At 40.8% G+C, this 18,896-nt stretch overlaps 1 protein-coding gene across 3 annotated transcripts in view; it reads right to left on the bottom strand.

The window, feature by feature from the left end:
- SEC14L1 (SEC14 like lipid binding 1) overlaps window positions 1–18,896 on the bottom strand; it is a 50,920-nt gene that overhangs the window by 13,063 nt on the left and 18,961 nt on the right. For 2 of the 3 annotated variants that reach the window (XM_087441677.1, XM_087441678.1), the window contains 6 exons: window positions 6,716–6,865; window positions 6,472–6,603; window positions 5,063–5,191; window positions 3,473–3,704; window positions 1,824–1,933; window positions 205–394 (listed from right to left, as the gene is read on the bottom strand). In XM_087441677.1, coding sequence (XP_087297803.1) covers window positions 205–394; window positions 1,824–1,933; window positions 3,473–3,704; window positions 5,063–5,191; window positions 6,472–6,603; window positions 6,716–6,865 — 943 coding nt within the window. The remainder of the gene's footprint in view (window positions 1–204; window positions 395–1,823; window positions 1,934–3,472; window positions 3,705–5,062; window positions 5,192–6,471; window positions 6,604–6,715; window positions 6,866–18,896) is intronic. The other variant, XM_087441679.1, reaches the window with a different exon arrangement.

The following is an 18,896-nucleotide window of genomic DNA, read 5'->3' as shown; positions in this document are numbered from 1 at the left end:
CAAGCACAGTCTCAGGTCCTTCCTCCACTACTCCACAGGGCATTTCCGGGGTGGGTGAGGAGTGCAGTACTGGTGTGATGAGACAAAACGTATCATCAATTTGTTCAAGCTGAGAGATGGAAAGGACAATACACTCATGGGGCCCCACTTAATTCTGTAGAAGGAGGTCTCTAAGCATACTTAAATGCCAAGTTCACACGTTACCTTTGTCGTGATGGTGCCAGCCGCCCGCGTAGTAGTCCTGAAGGACCTGGGGAGGGTTCCAGGTATCAAGAATGTAGTCTACCTGGTGCTGCTTTCGCCAAGTCAAAGACTGACACATGATCTCTCTGGCTTTGTCGATATTGAAGTCCCGGGCACGTAAGAACCGAAGAATATGCTCATCTTTTGGGATCTATTAAGAGAAAGAGATGTTTCTAAACAATGTTAAAAGTTGCTAAGGGAAAAAACCAAGTTACTAAGTGAACAAGACTAAAACTTACACTTCTTATCAAGAGTGAGCTGCATTATTAGACTATTTAAAATTAGCCATCACCAGAAAAACCTTCCTTAACACTTTAGAAAATCAGTATTAGTCTAAATAATCTTTAGAGCATTCCATTTTAGTTTCAGTAGAGTGAAGGTATAATTTCTTAAACATCAAATGCTTCAATTCACTGAGTTGAACTATGAATTTTTATGATGTGAACTTTTCTGTATACATATTACACTTAAAGAGAATACAAAAAAGTGCTGTTGGTTTGGTAGTAGTGGTGATATTCCTAACATTCAGGAATCGTCTCTAGATCCCGCTATTGGGAATCAACAGGTCAGCTTCCCTGAGTAAAAATAAGGCCAAGACCGTGCCTGAGTCCCATCCGGACCAGCTGTCTTCCTCCACGGCGACACGCTCACTAATGCATACCACTGATCCACAGGCGACGAGGAGTAAGTGGGAGCTGGAGCTGACTCACTACCCACTCCTGGGAAAACAACTCCAAGCACCCAGCAGGCATCATCCTCACTCAGAAAGGACCACTGTTACAGGGAAGTGGTTAAGAATGTGGGTTCTGGAACCAAATGGCCTCACCACTTACTAGCTGTAAGACCTTGGGCACGTTACTCAACTTCTCTGTGCCTCAGTTTCCTCGTGTGCACAACAGTGGTGATAAAAATAGCACCCACCTCGTAGGGCTGTTGGAGGATTTATTAAAAAGCTTAAAACCATGTCTAGTACATGGTAAATGCACAACAAATGATAGCTATTATTCCTGTGGTTGTTTTCTCAATAATTGATACTAAACAGTCCTCGGATATCTGGGCTCTAGTAACCAAGACTAACAGAATGAGAGAGTAGGCCCACGGGATGCAATGCCCAGCTTCCCTTTACTAAGTAATGTCAGTAACAAGCGAGACAAAGAAATCTGCCTCTGAGTCTCCATTAGGATGAGGCTTATTATAAAAATCTAATTCCTTATGAGGCTAAAATTTTACCAAAAACCTCAGAATCAAAGCTTAAACATTTCTAATCTCTAAATAAGCTAAGAACTCTTTCCAAATCTTCTGAAAATTAAAATGTATGAATACTTGGAACATAACGTTGCTTTGTAACTTGACATGTAATTGTTTTTAAATGAGACCATTCTCTGTAAAACCTAGAAAAATACAGCTAATTACACACACAAGGGCCACGAAAGACTTGGATGCCACACAGAGATACAGAGTCAATGACTTTACATTCCCAACGTGGCAATTGGGAACACTGACTCTAGGTAACTATGAATGGGGTCAGGGGTCCAGGGTTTCCCAGACAGCACCACTGCACGCTGGGTGCCAATTCTCACCTTTCCCTTGTGGGTTTCCTGGAGCCACTGGCGAAGCCGGATCAGGCAGCTCTCCTGTAGTGGAGTCAAGTCACCCAGGTATCTCTTGATGTAGTCTGCATCTAGTTTGTCTGGAATATAAGTTACATGAAATCATTTACAACAAAGAATGCTGGAACTTGAAGTATTCTGAAGTCCTGCTCAGCGAAGTTCATGTGTGATCCTAGAGTCTCAGAGCTGAATGAAACTGCAGGGATGGCAGATTTAAACCAGCCACCCTGGAGAACCTCAATGACAGTCTTTAAAATCAAATCACTGGGGCTGGCCCAGTGGCGCAAGTGGTTAAGTGCACGTGCTCCGCTGGGGCGGCCCGGGGTTCGCCGGTTCAGATCCCGGGCGCTCACCAACGCACCGCTTGTCAAGCCATGCTGTGGCGGCATCCCATATAAAGTAGAGGAAGACGGGCATGGATGCTAGCCCAGGGCCAGTCTTCCTCAGCAAAAAGAGGAGGATTGGCAGATGTTAGCTCAGGACCGATCTTCCTCACAAAAAAAAATAAAATAATAAAATAATAAATAAAATAAAATAAAATCACTGACCAAGCCACAGGTACACTTGCTGATTCAATGCTCTCTCTCTGATTACCATCAGATCACCTCTATTTGCAAAATCTCAATACTATTCATAATAGAACAATGGTTCTAACAGATATTTAATAACTTTTAATTCAAAGTTATATAAAGAGTCCTTACATGATATAAAAACATGAAATAAAATAAACAAATGGATCTAAACCTATTATGAACAGAGCTACTATGTTCAAGAATACAAGAAATCTTTTTCATAATAAGGTAACATAAACTGGAAGGATGAAATAAATTAAGTATAGCAAAGAAAAATTCACAAAGTGAAAAATAAAATGCAGTCTCAATCCAATTAAAATATCTGCCATCTGCCACCTCTTGAAAGCTAACAACCAACACAGTTTAGCTGCAGAGAAGAATGTATGGAAAGATAAATACCAACGGTTTAACAAAACTTCTGAGTGGTAGAATTTTCTGTTTTCTTATTTTTCTATGTTTTCTGAACTTTTTACAATGGGTAATACTTAGAAATAACAAAGTTGTGTGTGTGTGTGTGTGTTTGTGTGTATGTGTAACAGACAGGAAACGCAGCAGAGCACAGTGGCTAAAAGCAGACATTGGAGACAGCCACCTGGGCTTAATCCCAGCCTTGCCACCTACTAGCTATGTGACTGTATGCAAGTTACTCAATTTCTCATGATAAATCATGTATAAAATGAGAATAGTAAGCATGTCCTACCTAAAAGGAACCATTATCAAATGAACTAATACTCATAAAGTACTTGACACGTAGTAAGCTTAAGTGTTTGATGATGATATAATTGTGATAAAAGGATTAGCTGCTACCTTACATTAACTAAAGATACCTTCAACTGAAATAAAAAAAAATCCTGTTTCTTCATTCTAAGAAAAAAAATAAAATGAATGTGTTACATAAGCTAGAGGAAAAGGGACAGTAATGAGATCCATTTTCCTTATGTAACATCGAAATGCCCTAAGGAAACAAGGATACTAGAGTAAGCAGAGAGGAAATGACTCCACGTAATTCACCAGTCTTGCTGTCAGAACAAAGCCTCTCAGACCCACCGTCAGGGGTGCCCACCGCGGGCTCAGGAGCCCCACTTGGGTGACTGGGGGCCTCGCTGTTCAGCCCCTCCTTCAGAGCAGCGTCTGGGACAACAGCCGAGGCTGCGGCTTGCTTCTTGCAGGACGTGGATGTCTCTGAAGAGGGCGCAACAGAAGGTGGAGTCCAACGGGGCACAAACGTTATGCCTTCTTCTTCTAACTGGCGCAGATAGTATTCAATTATTTCCTTTCCCTTTAAAACAAAATCAGTTCTAAGGTTAGTATATATTCAACATTCAAACTATTAGTCCATCACAGGTTTTTTGTTTTTTGTTTTTTGTTTTTTTTTTTTTGCTGAGGAAGACCGGCTCTGAGCTAACATCCACTGCCAATCCTCCTCCTTTTTATCCCCAAAGGCCCAGTAGATAGTTGTATGTCATAGTTGCACATCCTTCCAGTTGCTGTATGTGGGACGCGGCCTCAGCATGGCCGGAGAAGCGGTGCATCGGTGCACACCCGGGATCCGAACCCGGGCAGCCAGCAGCAGAGCGCGTGCACTTAACCGCTAAGCCAGGGGGCCGGCCCCCATCACAGGTTTTTAAAACACTAATAAAAATTGAACTGCTACGGAATAAATAAGAAACAGAAAAGCCAAATGCCTTTGTTTTTTTCATAATTACTTACTTCCTCTTCTCCAGAGGTCTAGGAAACATATCTAAAGAGAGGGAATTTTTTACATGACTAATTAAAAGCACTGATTTACCACACTTGGACTCAATGTGCGCTTTGTGTCTCAATCCAAACCCTTTCCAACACCATTTAAAACAAGCCTTCAAAAAAAAGCACTCCATAATCCCATAATGATAAAGTTCAAAATCAAAATTCCACAGCAATAATCAGCGGCAGCATAAAAATGAGAAGGAAAGTTCTTCCATGGACGATGAACCTAGTCACCTAAGGGCTGGGGACCCCTGAGAGATCACCTGGTCGTATCTCTTCAGTACAGCAGACCTCCCACCAGCAGACCCTGAGGTGGCACCTGGGGTGCTGTAAGCTAGCTACTCCTGCCTCCCCGCACCTTGCACCTTTCCCAGCAACTCCAAGCAGAGAAGGCCATAAGACAGTGGCTACACTCCCCTCCTTTCCTCCACTGGCAACCTGAATCCTCATCTCTCTCTTCCACTCTGTGGGATATAAGGCATGGGGAAAAGTCAAAGCATTTCCTCTTCAAGAAATGACTGGGGTCCCTGACTAATCCGTTCTCAGCCTTCCGAAAAGATTGCCAGCTTGGGGGCCGGCCCAGTGGCGCAAGCGGTTAAGTTTGGGCGCTCCCCTGTGGTGGCCCGGGGTTCGCAGGTTCAGATCCCGGGCGTGCACCGACGCACGGCTTGTCAAGCCATGCTGTGGCAGCGTCCCATATAAAGTGGAGGAAGATGGGCACAGATGTTAGCCCAGGGTCAATCTTACTCAGCCAAAAAAAAAAAAAAGAGGAGGATTGGCATCGGATGTTAGCTCAGGGCTGATCTTCCTCACAAAAAATAAAAAGACTGCCAGCTCAGATCATCTGAGACTCCTGCCCACCCTTTTCCTAAAATTCCAAGATAGACTCACTTTTTTAATGTTACTGGTATATTGCTTCATTGCAATTTTTTCCACTGTACTTTCAAAACCAAAGAAAGATTTAATATCTAAACTTGCAGACTGTTCAAAACAGGTCCAATCTTCATTTTCAGGGTGAACCTGCAGATAAATGAGAAAGCATTCCCTTTAACTATACTGACATTGGAGAAAATCATTTGTCTGCTCCTCAATCAACAGAAAAAACACTTATTTTACTAATAATGTTACTATCATGAAAACGGCAGATGGAAAAATTACACAGAGAGGTTCAAAATCATGAAAGCCCAAGTAATATTCTAAAATATTCCAAAAATGACTATTAAAAGGACAGCTTCCTTTTCATTCTTAGTTCATTCATTCATTCATTCACCATATTTATCAAGTGGTGTTCTCCATCACGAACAAAACAAAGACCCCTGCCTTGTGAAGCTTACAGTCTAGCAAGGAGAGATAGGCAATTAACGGGAAGCATAATAAGTAAGAAATTATATCATCATCAGAAGATAAGTGCAATGGAAAAAAGAAAAGTTGAAACAGGGTTAAAAGGAATGGGGGGCAGGTTGCAGAATTAAACAGACTGTTCAGGGCTGGCTTCAAGGGGAAGGGGAAAGCTGAGCAAAGACTGAAGGAGGTGAGGGCGGGAGTCAAGCTGAGATCTGGGGACAAAGTGATCCTGGCAGAGGGAGCCCTGGAGCAAAGGTCCTTACAGGAAGCATGCCTGTATGATGAGGGAACAGCAAGAAGGTGGGCAGCCTTGTGCACAAGCAAGCAAGACAGCTGAGGTGTGATTAAGAGAAAATGTAGAGCCTTGTAAGCCACTGTAAGGATTCTGGGCTTTTCCTCTGAGTGAGATGCAGAGACACTGCAAAGTTTTGAGCCCAGAAAAAGTATGACATGATCTGACATACTTTAAATGGATCACTTTGGATTCAGCGTTGAGGATATACTGTAGGAGGGTAAGGGCAGAAGCAGAGCGTCTATTAGGCTATTCTAACAACGTGGGAAGAGAAGTCTTGAAAGCGGGTGATAAGCAGTGAAGACGGTGGGGCAGACAGATGTACTCGGCTCTCATCTTAGAGGTGCACAATATCTTAGGTCCTTCAACATACATCTTTCAAGTGTCGCAGTGTGGCCAGAAAATAAGTGGCATATTAAAGTAAGATTAAAAAACAAATCAAGGCATCACTTGGCTACCTTAACTGCTACAACAACACAAGCCGTTCTGCAGTAAACCACACCTACTACCCTGCTTACCCCACTAATCGGAAACGTGACAATATTTCATGAAGAACTGCCTTCTAAGATAAAGAAATGCACTGTTTAAAGAGATGGCCAAACAACTCTTGGAAGCTGTATGCCTGCACACTCTCACATCTTTCACTGAACACCAGATTACTCACGCTGTAGCAGCAGTACTCATTAATGATGACTCGATTAGAAAACGTTTCATTGTGGGCCTCAATGTGCAAAGTACGTTCCCGAGAATTCAGTGAGTTTTTCTGGACAAAATAAACATAATCAACTCCTGCAATCTTTAAAAAAGACATAAAAAGTTTATTAATAACACCCAATTGCAATAGAAGGTGCAAGCATCAATTTGTTTTGGTTTTGGGGGATTGCCTCTAAGATGTCCTTTTCAGTTACCTTTTTCAACAGTCTAGGTGCATCTATATCCAGTTTGCAGCGCCTTTCTATGACGTGAATAGCCCCATCTTCACTCTTGAATTCACTCACAGTGTCACTGTCCACAAACATTGGAATCAAAGGACATGTAGGGAACCTCCTTTCATAGGCCTACGGATAAATTTTTAAAATGAGGAATTGGACAAAGATGCAACCTGACAGTTTGTCATTGATATTCTCCCTGGAATAAAACCACCTCTTAATACATGTCAACATGTTACATCACAACTATCTTTGTCTTTACACCTTAAGCTTTCATTGAAAAAGAATTCGATGTTCATGGATTGGAAGACTCAACATAGTAATGTCAATTCTCCCTATATGGATATAGAGGTTTACCATAACTCCTATCAAAATCCCAGCAAGATTTTTTTTCATATCCAAAAATAAGATAATTTTTAAATTTATATAGAAAGGCGAAAGAACTAAAATAGCTACCATCATTTTGAAAAGAAGACTAAATTGGGAGGAAGCGCTCTACCTCTTACTATAATTAAGGCTTACTACGCAGCTACAGCCATCAACTTCAGAGCCTAGAGTTATGACCAAGCCCAATTTCCCTTTGTATCCACAGGAGAATAAGGACCTTACTCAATGCCTAAAACAAAGCTCCTGTTCAATAAACGTTTTTGGAATTATGGAATAAAAGCTTACTAAATAAACCAATGAGTCCAGCTTTTTGTTTCTGTGCTCACTTACCTTGGCCTGTCTTTCAGAGATATGTACGGCTAATGAATTCTGCACACTGTTAGCACAGAAAACTCTTAACTTTCTGGAGGGTTAAGGAAAAGAAGACTGCAAAAAGTTGACATAATTTTAGTCTCTGAAACTGCTTATAGACACCATACCCTAGTTTTTCAGCATGAACTACAAAGTTTCTCTAGCCTCTGAAAAACAGAAGCATTCCAACTTTATTAAAAACTTTGATATATGTCCTAGCTCTATCCATAGGAAAGGCCTAGAAGCAATGACACCTCAGTAGCAATGAGCAAACTTGGCATCCAGATCTTGGTTTCTAAATACCATTCCCTACTAAAAAGGAATCCATGCTCCTTGAAGAAATGGTTAATTTAAAGTCTGGAGCAAGGAAAGCAAGCATTGGCTTTTGGATTGAAATAAAAATAGCTATAAAGAATATTTAAGGAAATGTGACCATGCATTACATATTAAATAATATTATTCTATCAGTGTTAAATTTCTTGGGTCTGATGATGACATTATGTAGGAGAATATCTATTCTTAGGCAATACATGCTTTAGTATTTAGGGCAAAAGTGTTATGATATACACAGCTTACTTTCAAATGGTTCTGCAAAAAAAATGCTGTTTGTGTATGCGAAAGAGAGATAAAGCAAATGTGTTAATTTATCTAGGTGAACAGTTGTGTTCACTACATCAACTTTTCTAAAAATGGAAATTTCTCAAAATAAGAAGCTGGGGAAAATATTAATAGGAAAAGGTAACTCTGGGGAGAAAAGTCCACATGTAAATTAATAGTGCTTTTGCACATAACTGATTAAATGACATTGTCACATTTTATACACAAAAATTTATACAAATTTTTGGTTTGCCCAAAGCTCGGGCCAACTGTGCAGTTCAACGGGGACCTGTGCCTTCTCACAGGCAGGGAGAGAGCTCACTGTGGCTCCGAGGAGATGCAGGCCCAGAGAGCTCATGCTTCTGGTTTTTCAAGAGAAGCCAGCAACCTGGATTTTTATGTGAAGCTTCCCTATTTTAAAATCCTATTTGGGCCAAAGAGCCCACATCAGCAAGCCTTCAATTTTTATCTCTGCACTAAGAAATCTCTACAAGAGAACTGAGGAAGAACCCCGTTTCAACTCTCAACAGGTTCAAATCACTGTGTCAGAAGAGCAGCAATTTCCAAATGTCTTCTTACTTTTTTGCAAACTATCTGCAATATTATCAAGACATTTCCTAATCACATTCAACGTTTATCAAATACAAAAATCAAGAAAGGCTGAACAAAATGAACTCTTCCAGAAGTAATTTCTTCAGTGCGAGAGAAAAGTTCTTTGATGTCTCCTCTTTAAAGGAAAAATTACTTTTGTAAGAGAGATAACTATCGTAATCATTTGCTCACTCTTTTTGTTTAACATAGAAATTGTGTCAATAACAAAAACCAAGTGAGGGCCTTATCCATTTGCCCCAGAGAAGAAAGCTGCCTTCTGGGTAACTTAGCTTCCTCCTACCTTCTTACACCCACTCCTCCTCTTCCAAAAGGGATTTCTGAGCCTGCAGTTTGGGAGCTTGGCAATAGTACTTTCAGTTTTTAACCAGCCTTTGAATGCAATGTTGACATATTAAAAGCTTGTACTGTGCTAAAGAAAACCATCTTTTAGTGAAGACATTTCAACTTGAGAATCAATGAGCTTAACACTGCATTCTGCCAGGAAAACCCATTTAAAAGAAATTCCAAGGGGCCGGCCCCAGGGCGTAGCGGTTAAGTGTGCGCGCTCCGCTGCTGGTGGTCCGGGGTTCGGATCCCGGGCGCGCACCGACACACCGCTTGTCCGGCCATGCTGAGGCCGCGTCCCACATACAGCAACTAGAAGGATGTGCAGCTATGACATACAACTATCTAGTGGGGCTTTGGGGAGAAAAAGGGAAAGAAAAGGAGGAGGATTGGCATGGATGTTAGCTCAGGGCTGATCTTCCTCACAAAAAAAAAAAAAATCCATTTAAAGAAGGTACCTTTAAATTGAACCATGTTCGGGGCCGGCCCAGTGGTGCAAGTGGTTAAGTGTGCGCGCTCTGCTGCGGTGGCCCAGGGTTCACCGGTTCAGGTCCCAGGTGCGCACCAACGCACTGCTTGGCAAGCCATGCTGTGGCGGCGTCCCATATAAAGTGGAGGAAGATGGGCATGGATGTTAGCCCAGGGCCAGTCTTCCTCAGCAAAAAAGAGGAGGACTGGCTGATGTTAGCTCAGGGCCGATCTTCCTCACAAAAAATAAATAAATAAATAAATTGAACCATGTTCATACCCAATTTAGCCAACAAACTAAGCCAGTTGCTTTCCGTATAACAACTTGGACAGTGACCACCAAACTCACTTATAAACAGATCTGGTTTTACCCCGGAAAGAATCAGTAAGTGAAAAAACTAACAATGGCTTAAGTCTCTCTTAGAAGTTGCCAGTGCTCAAAGAAACAAATATACAACATATCAAGAAAATGTGGCAAATTGGCCAAAGTCCCTCAGCGATACAATTCTATAATTCATTGACTACCAAAATAACAGATATACACAGAGGGCCTATGTATACAGGCACTAATACTAAGATTCTAGAGAATACAAAAGTGGAAGACAAGGAATGGGGCTTATTTAGAGAGGCAAGACATAAAAACATGTAACTGCATACAGCAATAGAAAAGAAGACTGAGGGAGGAAGTGACAAACACCAAATGAACTGTATCGACAATAAAATTGCTTCAGACATCAGGGGAAATGACTTCAGGCTGAGGCAGTCACAGAAGGCTCCACTGAGGGAGCACGTCCGTGTGGGGTCCTGAAGGTGCGAAGCTTTAGAGAAGTAGCCCAGGGAGAAGGGACATTCCTGGGGGAGGAAGCTGAGCAAAACCACAAGGGAGCCAAGCATGGACAACTCCAGACAAGTCCTGCAGCCCTGTTTACCAACGCCCGTTTACCCAGCAGCTGGCTCAAGCAGGAGGTCGCTCCACACACAGCCTCAAGCACCATGGTCTGTTGCTGAAACTCAAAAGCACATAAACATCTAAGCTGATTCTAGACATTACAAGTGACAACCACTGGGGGACCCTGGGGGTCCTGACACTGCCTTTATCACAATTCCATCCTTTGTGGGCTGTTGCGCTCCTCCTCTACTACTACTAAGAGAAACTTAATTCTATTTAGTCCATTAGTAAACCGAGGTTCCAAAGTATATGCTATTTGTGAATAAACATGTTCATACTTAATAAAGTATTTATAAAAACTAAAATTTGTGAAAATTTGAGCCCTTTTAAAGAAAAGTTATAATGCACTTAGTTATGATGCACTTCATTCATCCAAATATTTACTACTACCCAATCAGATTAGCTATTTTCAAACTAGTACAAGACTACGAGTAAACTAACAACAGCAGAATGGCACGCACAACTGTATTGGGTAAGCACTATATTCAAACCAAAGTCATTTCCCCCAGTCACCAGTCTTCAGTTAGACCAAAATATCAAGTCGTAACAACAGACTGGAATATCCACTGGTAAGATCAAACAAGAAAATATAATGATTATAGTAAAACTAAAAAGAAATATGTAAAAATTTGATATACCCCAAGCCATTTCCCTCTAAGACCAAACACATTTGAAGTTTAAATTATGAATTTCATCTTAGAAAACCTCAAATCCCACGGTTCTGATAATACACTTTTTCCAGAGGTAACGTTTAGTCTGGAAAAGATGTGAGTTCAACCCACAGTGCTGTGAGGACTGAGGAAAGGACATCTGAGAGAAGGACGACAGATGCTGAAGTTGCCCAATCAAAGAGGTTCACTTCTTTCCTAGGACCTTCTCATTAAAGTAGGATTATGATGAGTGTTGTGGAAGGCACAATTATAGTTGAAAGAACAGATGGCAAATGTGTTGCTCATACACCACACACCAAAATGTTTGCAATTCCAAATATTTTAGACATTTTTTACCAGGAACACCTTCTTTTTCATCCCTCTCTCCCAACACCCACTCTCACAGTTAACACACAAAGATATAAACCAGCTATATTTACTTTTGATAAAGGAGTCATTTCCATATTTACTGCTCTACACAACAGAGAGGGAATGGGCAAACAACAGTCAAGAAATGTGAGGGATTCTGCATCAATGTATCAATTTCCTTCATTCCTATATCCACTCCTTTGCTCCAAGAGTTCTAAACATGAAATATTTTTGTTAAAGGACAGAAGAAACTTCAGACTTCCTTCTAAAATCCACATATTTTCTCTTAGGAAACAGCACACGGACTCAGGGCACTTGTGCCAATTGAGATGTCGGGCCTGCATCAAGGAAAGGTCACTACACCCAATGACAACCTGTATACTCTGCCCTTCAGCCTGCACTGGACTCCACCTTTACTACCTGCCCTTGAACTGACCTTCAGGTGACTATTAGCAGGCAACAGTGACACAATTCTAAAGGACTTGGTAAATATCACCCACATAATTAAAAGACTCCAAATGTAAAAAGTCTGATTTATCCATACTACGATATTTTTTGTGTCAAAAAAAGAATCCACACAGTAGTAGGGCTTTTTCTGACCTCTTAAAATAATTCAGGTTAGTGAAACGCAAAGTGTACTTGACTCTTCCAAAAGGCAGGGTTCTTGCAGATCTGAACAACAAGTGGATGGAAGGGCTCTGAAGCCAAATTACTGACAATGATCTCCTCTTAAAGAGCAACACAAATTGGTACTAAATAGAGTTCTCTCCATTTTAAGATTTTCTACCACAGGGCCGGCCCTGTGGCTTAGCGGTTGGGTGCGCGCGCTCCGCTGCTGGCGGCCCAGGTTCGGGGCCCGGGTTTGGATCCCGGGTTCGGATCCCAGGTGCGCACCAACGCACCGCTTCTCCGGCCATGCTGAGGCCGTGTCCCACATACAACAACTAGAAGGATGTGCAGCTATGACATACAACTATCTACTGGGGCTTTGGGGGAAAAATAAATAAATAAAATTAAAAAAAAAAAAAAAAAAGATTTTCTACCACAAATTTTCCTAACCCTTTGGGTCCTAAAAACAAGTGCTGGTACATGACAAAAAAAAAAAAAAATCAGTAAGCAAAGGAACAAAGGAGTGGGTACAAAGGAGCAGCAGGAAAATATTATTAGCAAAGAACTGGGTCATCCCCCTAGAGCATAATGTGACAGTGCTCTCCTGCCCTGCACTCTCCCCCCAGAGGACAGCAAACCTGTGGTTGTGGCTTTATACTGCACATCTGACAGTCATGTGTCCAGCTCACAGGAAGAAATGACTATCAGTATTTCACAACATTCAGGAAAGAGTACCCTGGCTTCACAGTATTTAAACCATTGCTATAAGGACAAAACAAGCAGGAAAACAAAGAATTATTCTTACAAGAAAAATACAGTAGTCCCCCCTTGCCTGAGCGGTATATGTTCCAAGACCACCCAGTGGATGCCTGAAACCTTGGATAATACCTAACCCTATATATACTATGTTTTTTCCTGTACACACATACCTATGATAAAGTTAATTTATAAATTAGGCACAGTAAGAGATTAACAACAATAACTAATAATACAATAGTTAGCGTAGATCTTAGCAACCTCAGCATACAATCATTTTTCTTTCCTTAAGTCAAGAACTTTCACCTTTTCACTTAAAAGAAGCACATTATGGCTTCTCTTTGGCATATCCGAATTGCCAGCATCACCATTTTTGCGCTTTGGGGCCATTATTAAGAAAAATAAGGGGTTTTGAACACAAGCAGTGTCTTACGTGACAGTCTGATAATCAAGGCTACTAAGTGACCTACAGGCGGCTAACACATACAGCATGGATCTGGTGGACAAAGCGATGGTTCACGTCCCGGGCAGGACGAAGCAGGACAGCTCGAGATTTCATCACACTACTCAGAATGGTGGGCAATTTAAAAAGTATAAATAGTTTATTTCTGGAATTTTCCACTTAATATTTTCAGACCACAGTTGACTACAGGTAACCGAAACTTCAGAAAGTGAAACCGCGGATAAGGGGGGACTACTGTAATCACCTAAAACTACTAAAAACCTGGCTTGTGTACTACCATTCGGATCTTGCCTTAGATATAATGTCTAACAGAACAGTTCCAGGTTGTTCCTGGTTAAAGACAAACATATACCATTCCCTCTCTCCTTGCTGAACCTAACACACACGCAACCAACTGTACAGCTAAAGCCTTGATTTAGCAAGGGCTTCTAGAATATTGTATCTTACAGTACTTGTATTCCTCTTCAAGAATTTCCAGGCCAGACCACCTGGAAACTGTTGTTAACACAATTTAATAGATTGACATAGAGTTCTTGAACTTTCAAATAAAATTCAAAGAATAATCTAGTCTGCCTAATTAACTGCATCTTCTGCATTTGAACTCAGATTAGAAAAGTAAGGCCTACACTTGCTCAGCTGTGTTATGTCTCTGAAAGATCTCAAGATTGACATCTCAGACGAAGCCGGAAGGGCGGGGTGGGAGGGGGTCCGGGGATGGGGGGCACCTCCGTCCTTCCAGTTCGTTTATTGTCTTGAAGATAATCATTGACAACACTTCTGACTGACTTCTCTGGGGACATTTGTCCTTAAGCACTGTCGCATGGTGCTCTGTCAGAGGCTTCCAAATTTCAGTTCACACCACCCTTGGTATCTCAGTAACTCTTCCACGGTGCCCAAGGCCAAAAGAAATACCATTTATTAAATCATTAGGTCCAAACAACTTATAAAGCATTTGTGTCCTAACAACTTAGTAATCATTTGAAAAAAATAAAACATTTAAACATTGAAAGAAAAAGTGTTTTTGTTTCATTCTTAAATAACCAGGATTATTTGTGAGGATGTGTGCACCTCTCAGGCACTGGCCAGCCTTGGAATCGCACGGGCCGCCGCTACTCTCATTTCCTGTTGCCCACTGCTTCTTATGTGGTACTTGCTTTTTAGGATGCAACCACTGCAAACCCAGCTTCACAAAGACATGACATCATCACAAGAAATGCAGTGTGATCTAATCTTGAAATGGTGAACTACCTTGAACTAGGAGTTTGCGCAGTGTCCAAGAAATGTCGAGTATCACTGGGTTTCCTCAAAAATTAATTAATTAAAGCACTGTGGTGCTCTGGGGTACCTCAGAATGATGCCGGCTCAACACAAGGTTGACATAAGGGAAGCCATACTGTAGAAAAGAAACCCTATTGTAACTTTGAATGACCTCTGACTAACTAACCCAGGCAATTTCTGTAGAGTTTATGGCCCCTCCCAGCTGCTATAAGTTGATAACTTTGTTCTTTTGAGTTTCTTAGGAATGTGATATGATAACCCCAGGGCAGAGTCTATGCTGACAGCCATCATCAATGACAAGTGAAAGATCGGGGTATAGGGCATTGCTCTGGTCTCTGACACATATCCTATAAAACAAAAGACTATCAGGAACTAAAAACAGATGGATGCCTCCACCCTGAGACTAGATATCTGCCTCCACCCAGAGATCAGATGGATGCCCCACCCTGAGACTATATGTCTGCCTCCACCTGGAGATCAGATGGATGCCACCATCCTGAGACCTGATGCCTCCCCCACCCGGAGACCAGCCCCCTATATAACTGGCCTGTAGTCTTTGTTCTGGAAGATGGTTCTCTTAGACATTAGTCGGCCATCTTCCCCCTTACTAGCAAGCTGTAATAAACTGCCCTTTCTCTGCCACCATCTTACCTCTTGACAATTGGCTTTTGTCTCGCGGTGAGCAGATCATGCACCTTGTGCGGTAACAAGAACACAGTTTGGGAACTGTGGCTCTAAGTGCTTTAAATTTTATCCATTTATTCACAAATTCCTTTGCCTATAGATGCATTATTCAAAATCTAAACAAATGAGCTTCAATATGATTGATTATCCTGTACTATCAAACTTTCTATCAAATACAAACCAGTGTTCTAGTAAGTTTCCAATTTCTGCATAAAGGCCTTTAAAAATCTAAGAAGGGTGAGTAAAGTTTTTCTTTAAGTAAATGGCCAGATAGTAAATATTTTCAGCTTTATAGGCCAGACGGTCTCTGTCGAAAATACTCAACTCTGCCTTTGCAGGACGAGAGCAAGCACAGACGACATGTGAACAAATGAGTACATCTGTGCTCCAATGAAACTATATTTATGGATGCTGAAATTTGAATTTCACAGACTTTCACATGCCATGAAATATTACTCTTTAAAATTTTTCCCAACCATTAAAAAATGTAAAAACCATTTTTAGCTCGTGTACAAAAATAGGCAGCAGGCCAGTTTGCCCACTCCTGATCTAAGAGATTAACGGTAACAGGTTCCATTTAATTATTTTCTCACAAAAATTCAAGAGTTGTTTTAAACGCCAACCAGTCAAAACAGTGAAGGACAAAAAACTTTAAATAAAACAGAAAGGATTATCAAGTCAGTGGATTGTCACTTAATATGTTTGTACTTAACTGTTCAGCAGGGTTCCAACAAATGCACTGCCAACTCACATACGCAAATCTGACCGTGTACACTTAACCCAAAAGAGAAGTGGGGAGGAGGGAAGAAGAGAGAATGAATCTGAATAGTGAGGATAACACCCACCATGCCACTCAGTGAACAGATGGGCTCCAGAACTGCGTCCTCTAAACCAGCAGCCACTAGCCACATGGGGCTGTTTAAATTTAATTAAAAGTAACTAACATTCAAATTCAGTTCCTCAGTCTCACTAGCCACATTTCAAGTTCAGGAAGTTGCTCTGATATTCATGGCTGACACACATGAGTAAGTTAATTCTGGAACAAACATTTTGACCTGACAACTACATATCTTTGTCCTAGTTACTGTCCTTAGAATGTCTGTAAGGCTGTGGTGGCAGATGCCCTAAATAATAAGTCTTGTGATAAATTTCTTCTCTCCATGAAGCCCAGAGAGTCATTCACACTTATTGATAAACTAATCACAATGAGTTTCAAATCTCTTTTATCAACTAGGCTTTGTTATTTAAAGCCTTTTGTCTAGATACAGAATAGAAGGCTGTATCCCCGGTTTAAAAATTTCTGGCATTAGAGGGAATTTAAAAAAAAAAAGGCAGCCTCTAAACTCACACCAATCATAAAGCTAACTTAAGAGTAAACATCAGTTAATTCCTTCAAGGACAGCTTACTGAGGCGGCTCAAAGGCCTCCTCTGAAGAGATTCTGGAGGTCAGGCCTCTGGAAGCTCTCCCCTCCCCCTCAAGGTGCAAGCTCCCTTCCTGCTCAACTCTTCCCCAATTTTATCCACTTTATCCCTCCCTTCTCTTGGTCCCAAGATCTAGTTTTGTTTTCTTCCTAGAATATAACTTTAGTAACTATTTTTCTCTCTTTTTTTTACTGACAGCCTGAAAAGTATCCCTTTGTTTTCTAGTTTACAAATATTCATCTCGATTTTAAAATAAATTATAGGTTTTACTCTTGATTCTAACAGATCCAAAACCTTAGAAAGGTACTACGAAATCAAAAAGTACTATCTTTTTTTTAATGCCAATGTTTTTTGCTGCAATATATGTAAATAAACAAACTGTGGTATATCCACCCAATGAAACACTCTAGCAATACAACATAATAAACTATTCATGCACACACGAATGAATCCAAAATAATTATGCTGAATCAGAGAGGCTAGGCAAAAAAAAGAGTATATATGATTCTATTTCTGTAAAGTTCTAAGAAATACAAACTAATTTATCGTAACAAAGCAAATCAGTGGCTGCCTGGTGGTAGGAAGGAGGGAGAAATTAGGATGGGTCATAAAGAACTTTTAAGGTCATGGATATGTTCATTGTCTTAATTACAGTGACAGCTTCACAGATCTACAGATATGTCAAAACTCACCCAAAGATATACCTTTAGAATGTACAGTTTTTTATTTGTCATTTATATCTCAATGAAGCTAAAAAAACAAACAAAAAAAGAAACACAAATACACATAGTTTTAATTGGCAGGCCAACTCAAGGATGCATTTCTAATAGTGACCAGTACTTCCTGATAAAGAAACTCGACTGGCCATCATTTGGTATAGAGCAAGAAACTCTCAAGGTTATCTGAAAAGGAATGCAGCATAAAAGGCTTTATTCATAATTGCCAAAAACTGGAAGCAACCAAGATGTCCTACAAAAGGTGAATGGACAGACTGTCGTACATCCATACAATGGAATATTATTCGGCCACAAAGAGAAATGAGCTATCAAGCCACAAAAAGACATGGAAGAAATTTAAATGATTATTATTTAGTGAAAGAAGCCTGTGTGAAAAGGCTACACACTGTATGATTCCAACTACATGACATTCTGGGAAAGCTAAAACAATGGAGAGAATAAAAAGATCAGCAGCTGCCAGGTGCTGGAGGGGAGAAGGGAGGGACAAACAGATGGAGCACAGAGGATTTTTAATGCAGTGGAACTATTCTGCAGGATACTGCAATGGTGAACACATGATATTATGAATTTGTCAAAGCCCACAGACCTGTACAACACAGAGTGAATCCTAATGTAAATTAGGGACTTTAGTTAATAATAATGTATTAATATTGGTTCACCAATTCAAACAAACATACCACACAAGATGTTAATAACAAGAGAAACTGTTAAAGGGGTGTACTCTCTGCACTATCTGCTCAATTTTCTGTAAACCTAAAACTGCTCTAAAAAATAAAATCTATCAAATATTTTTTTAAAAAGGTATCAAGCAACACATTGGCGAAAAGTAAAAAGCTATTAACTGTTCATGCTATAAGAAAACAAAAGAAAAAGGCAAACTTCTCTTAAAAGAACCTAGAGAAATTCATATCATCATTTATTCAACAAACATCCACTCCCTTCCCCATGACAGGCACTGTAAGCAGGTGCTGAGGATGCAGGACTACAGGACAGGGACCCCATCTGTGAAGAGCTTTCACCAAGGGGAGAAACAAATCAGAGAGCAGACTACCAAACCATCGCCTACTTACTGAGAGTCTACTATGCATGCATCATAGTCAGTTTCACAAAAATTAACGCATTTACTAGGCATAATCTTTCTACGTAATGAGTTTGTCCCACTTTAAAATGAGAAAACAGAGGCTGAGAGAAGTAAATGTCCCAGGATTTGAACTCAAGTCTCTCCCACTCCAAAGAAGGCACCATTATATCTCAGAGCACAAGCCCTGCGAGAGAAGACCTGGCTTCAAACTCCAGCTCCACCCTCAGAAGAGGTTCTTGGCAAGGTTTCATAATTTCGTTGAGTCCTAGTTTCTTTACCTTCTTCAATTCATCTTAGTTTCTTCATCTTCTCTAATGCACAAAATTTTGGAAGATTAAAGAAGAAAATGTATGGGCCGGCCTGGTGGCGCAAGCGGTTAAGTGCAGGCGCTCCGCAGCAGCGGCCCCGGGTTTGCCGGTTCA

This window comes from Ceratotherium simum, chromosome 16 (genome assembly GCF_057802395.1).
Source record: "Ceratotherium simum simum isolate JZ-2026a chromosome 16, ASM5780239v1, whole genome shotgun sequence".
NCBI classification, from domain to species: Eukaryota; Metazoa; Chordata; class Mammalia; order Perissodactyla; family Rhinocerotidae; genus Ceratotherium; species Ceratotherium simum.
Note: the sequence above shows the minus strand (reverse complement) of the source record. Positions and strands in the feature narration are given on the sequence as shown.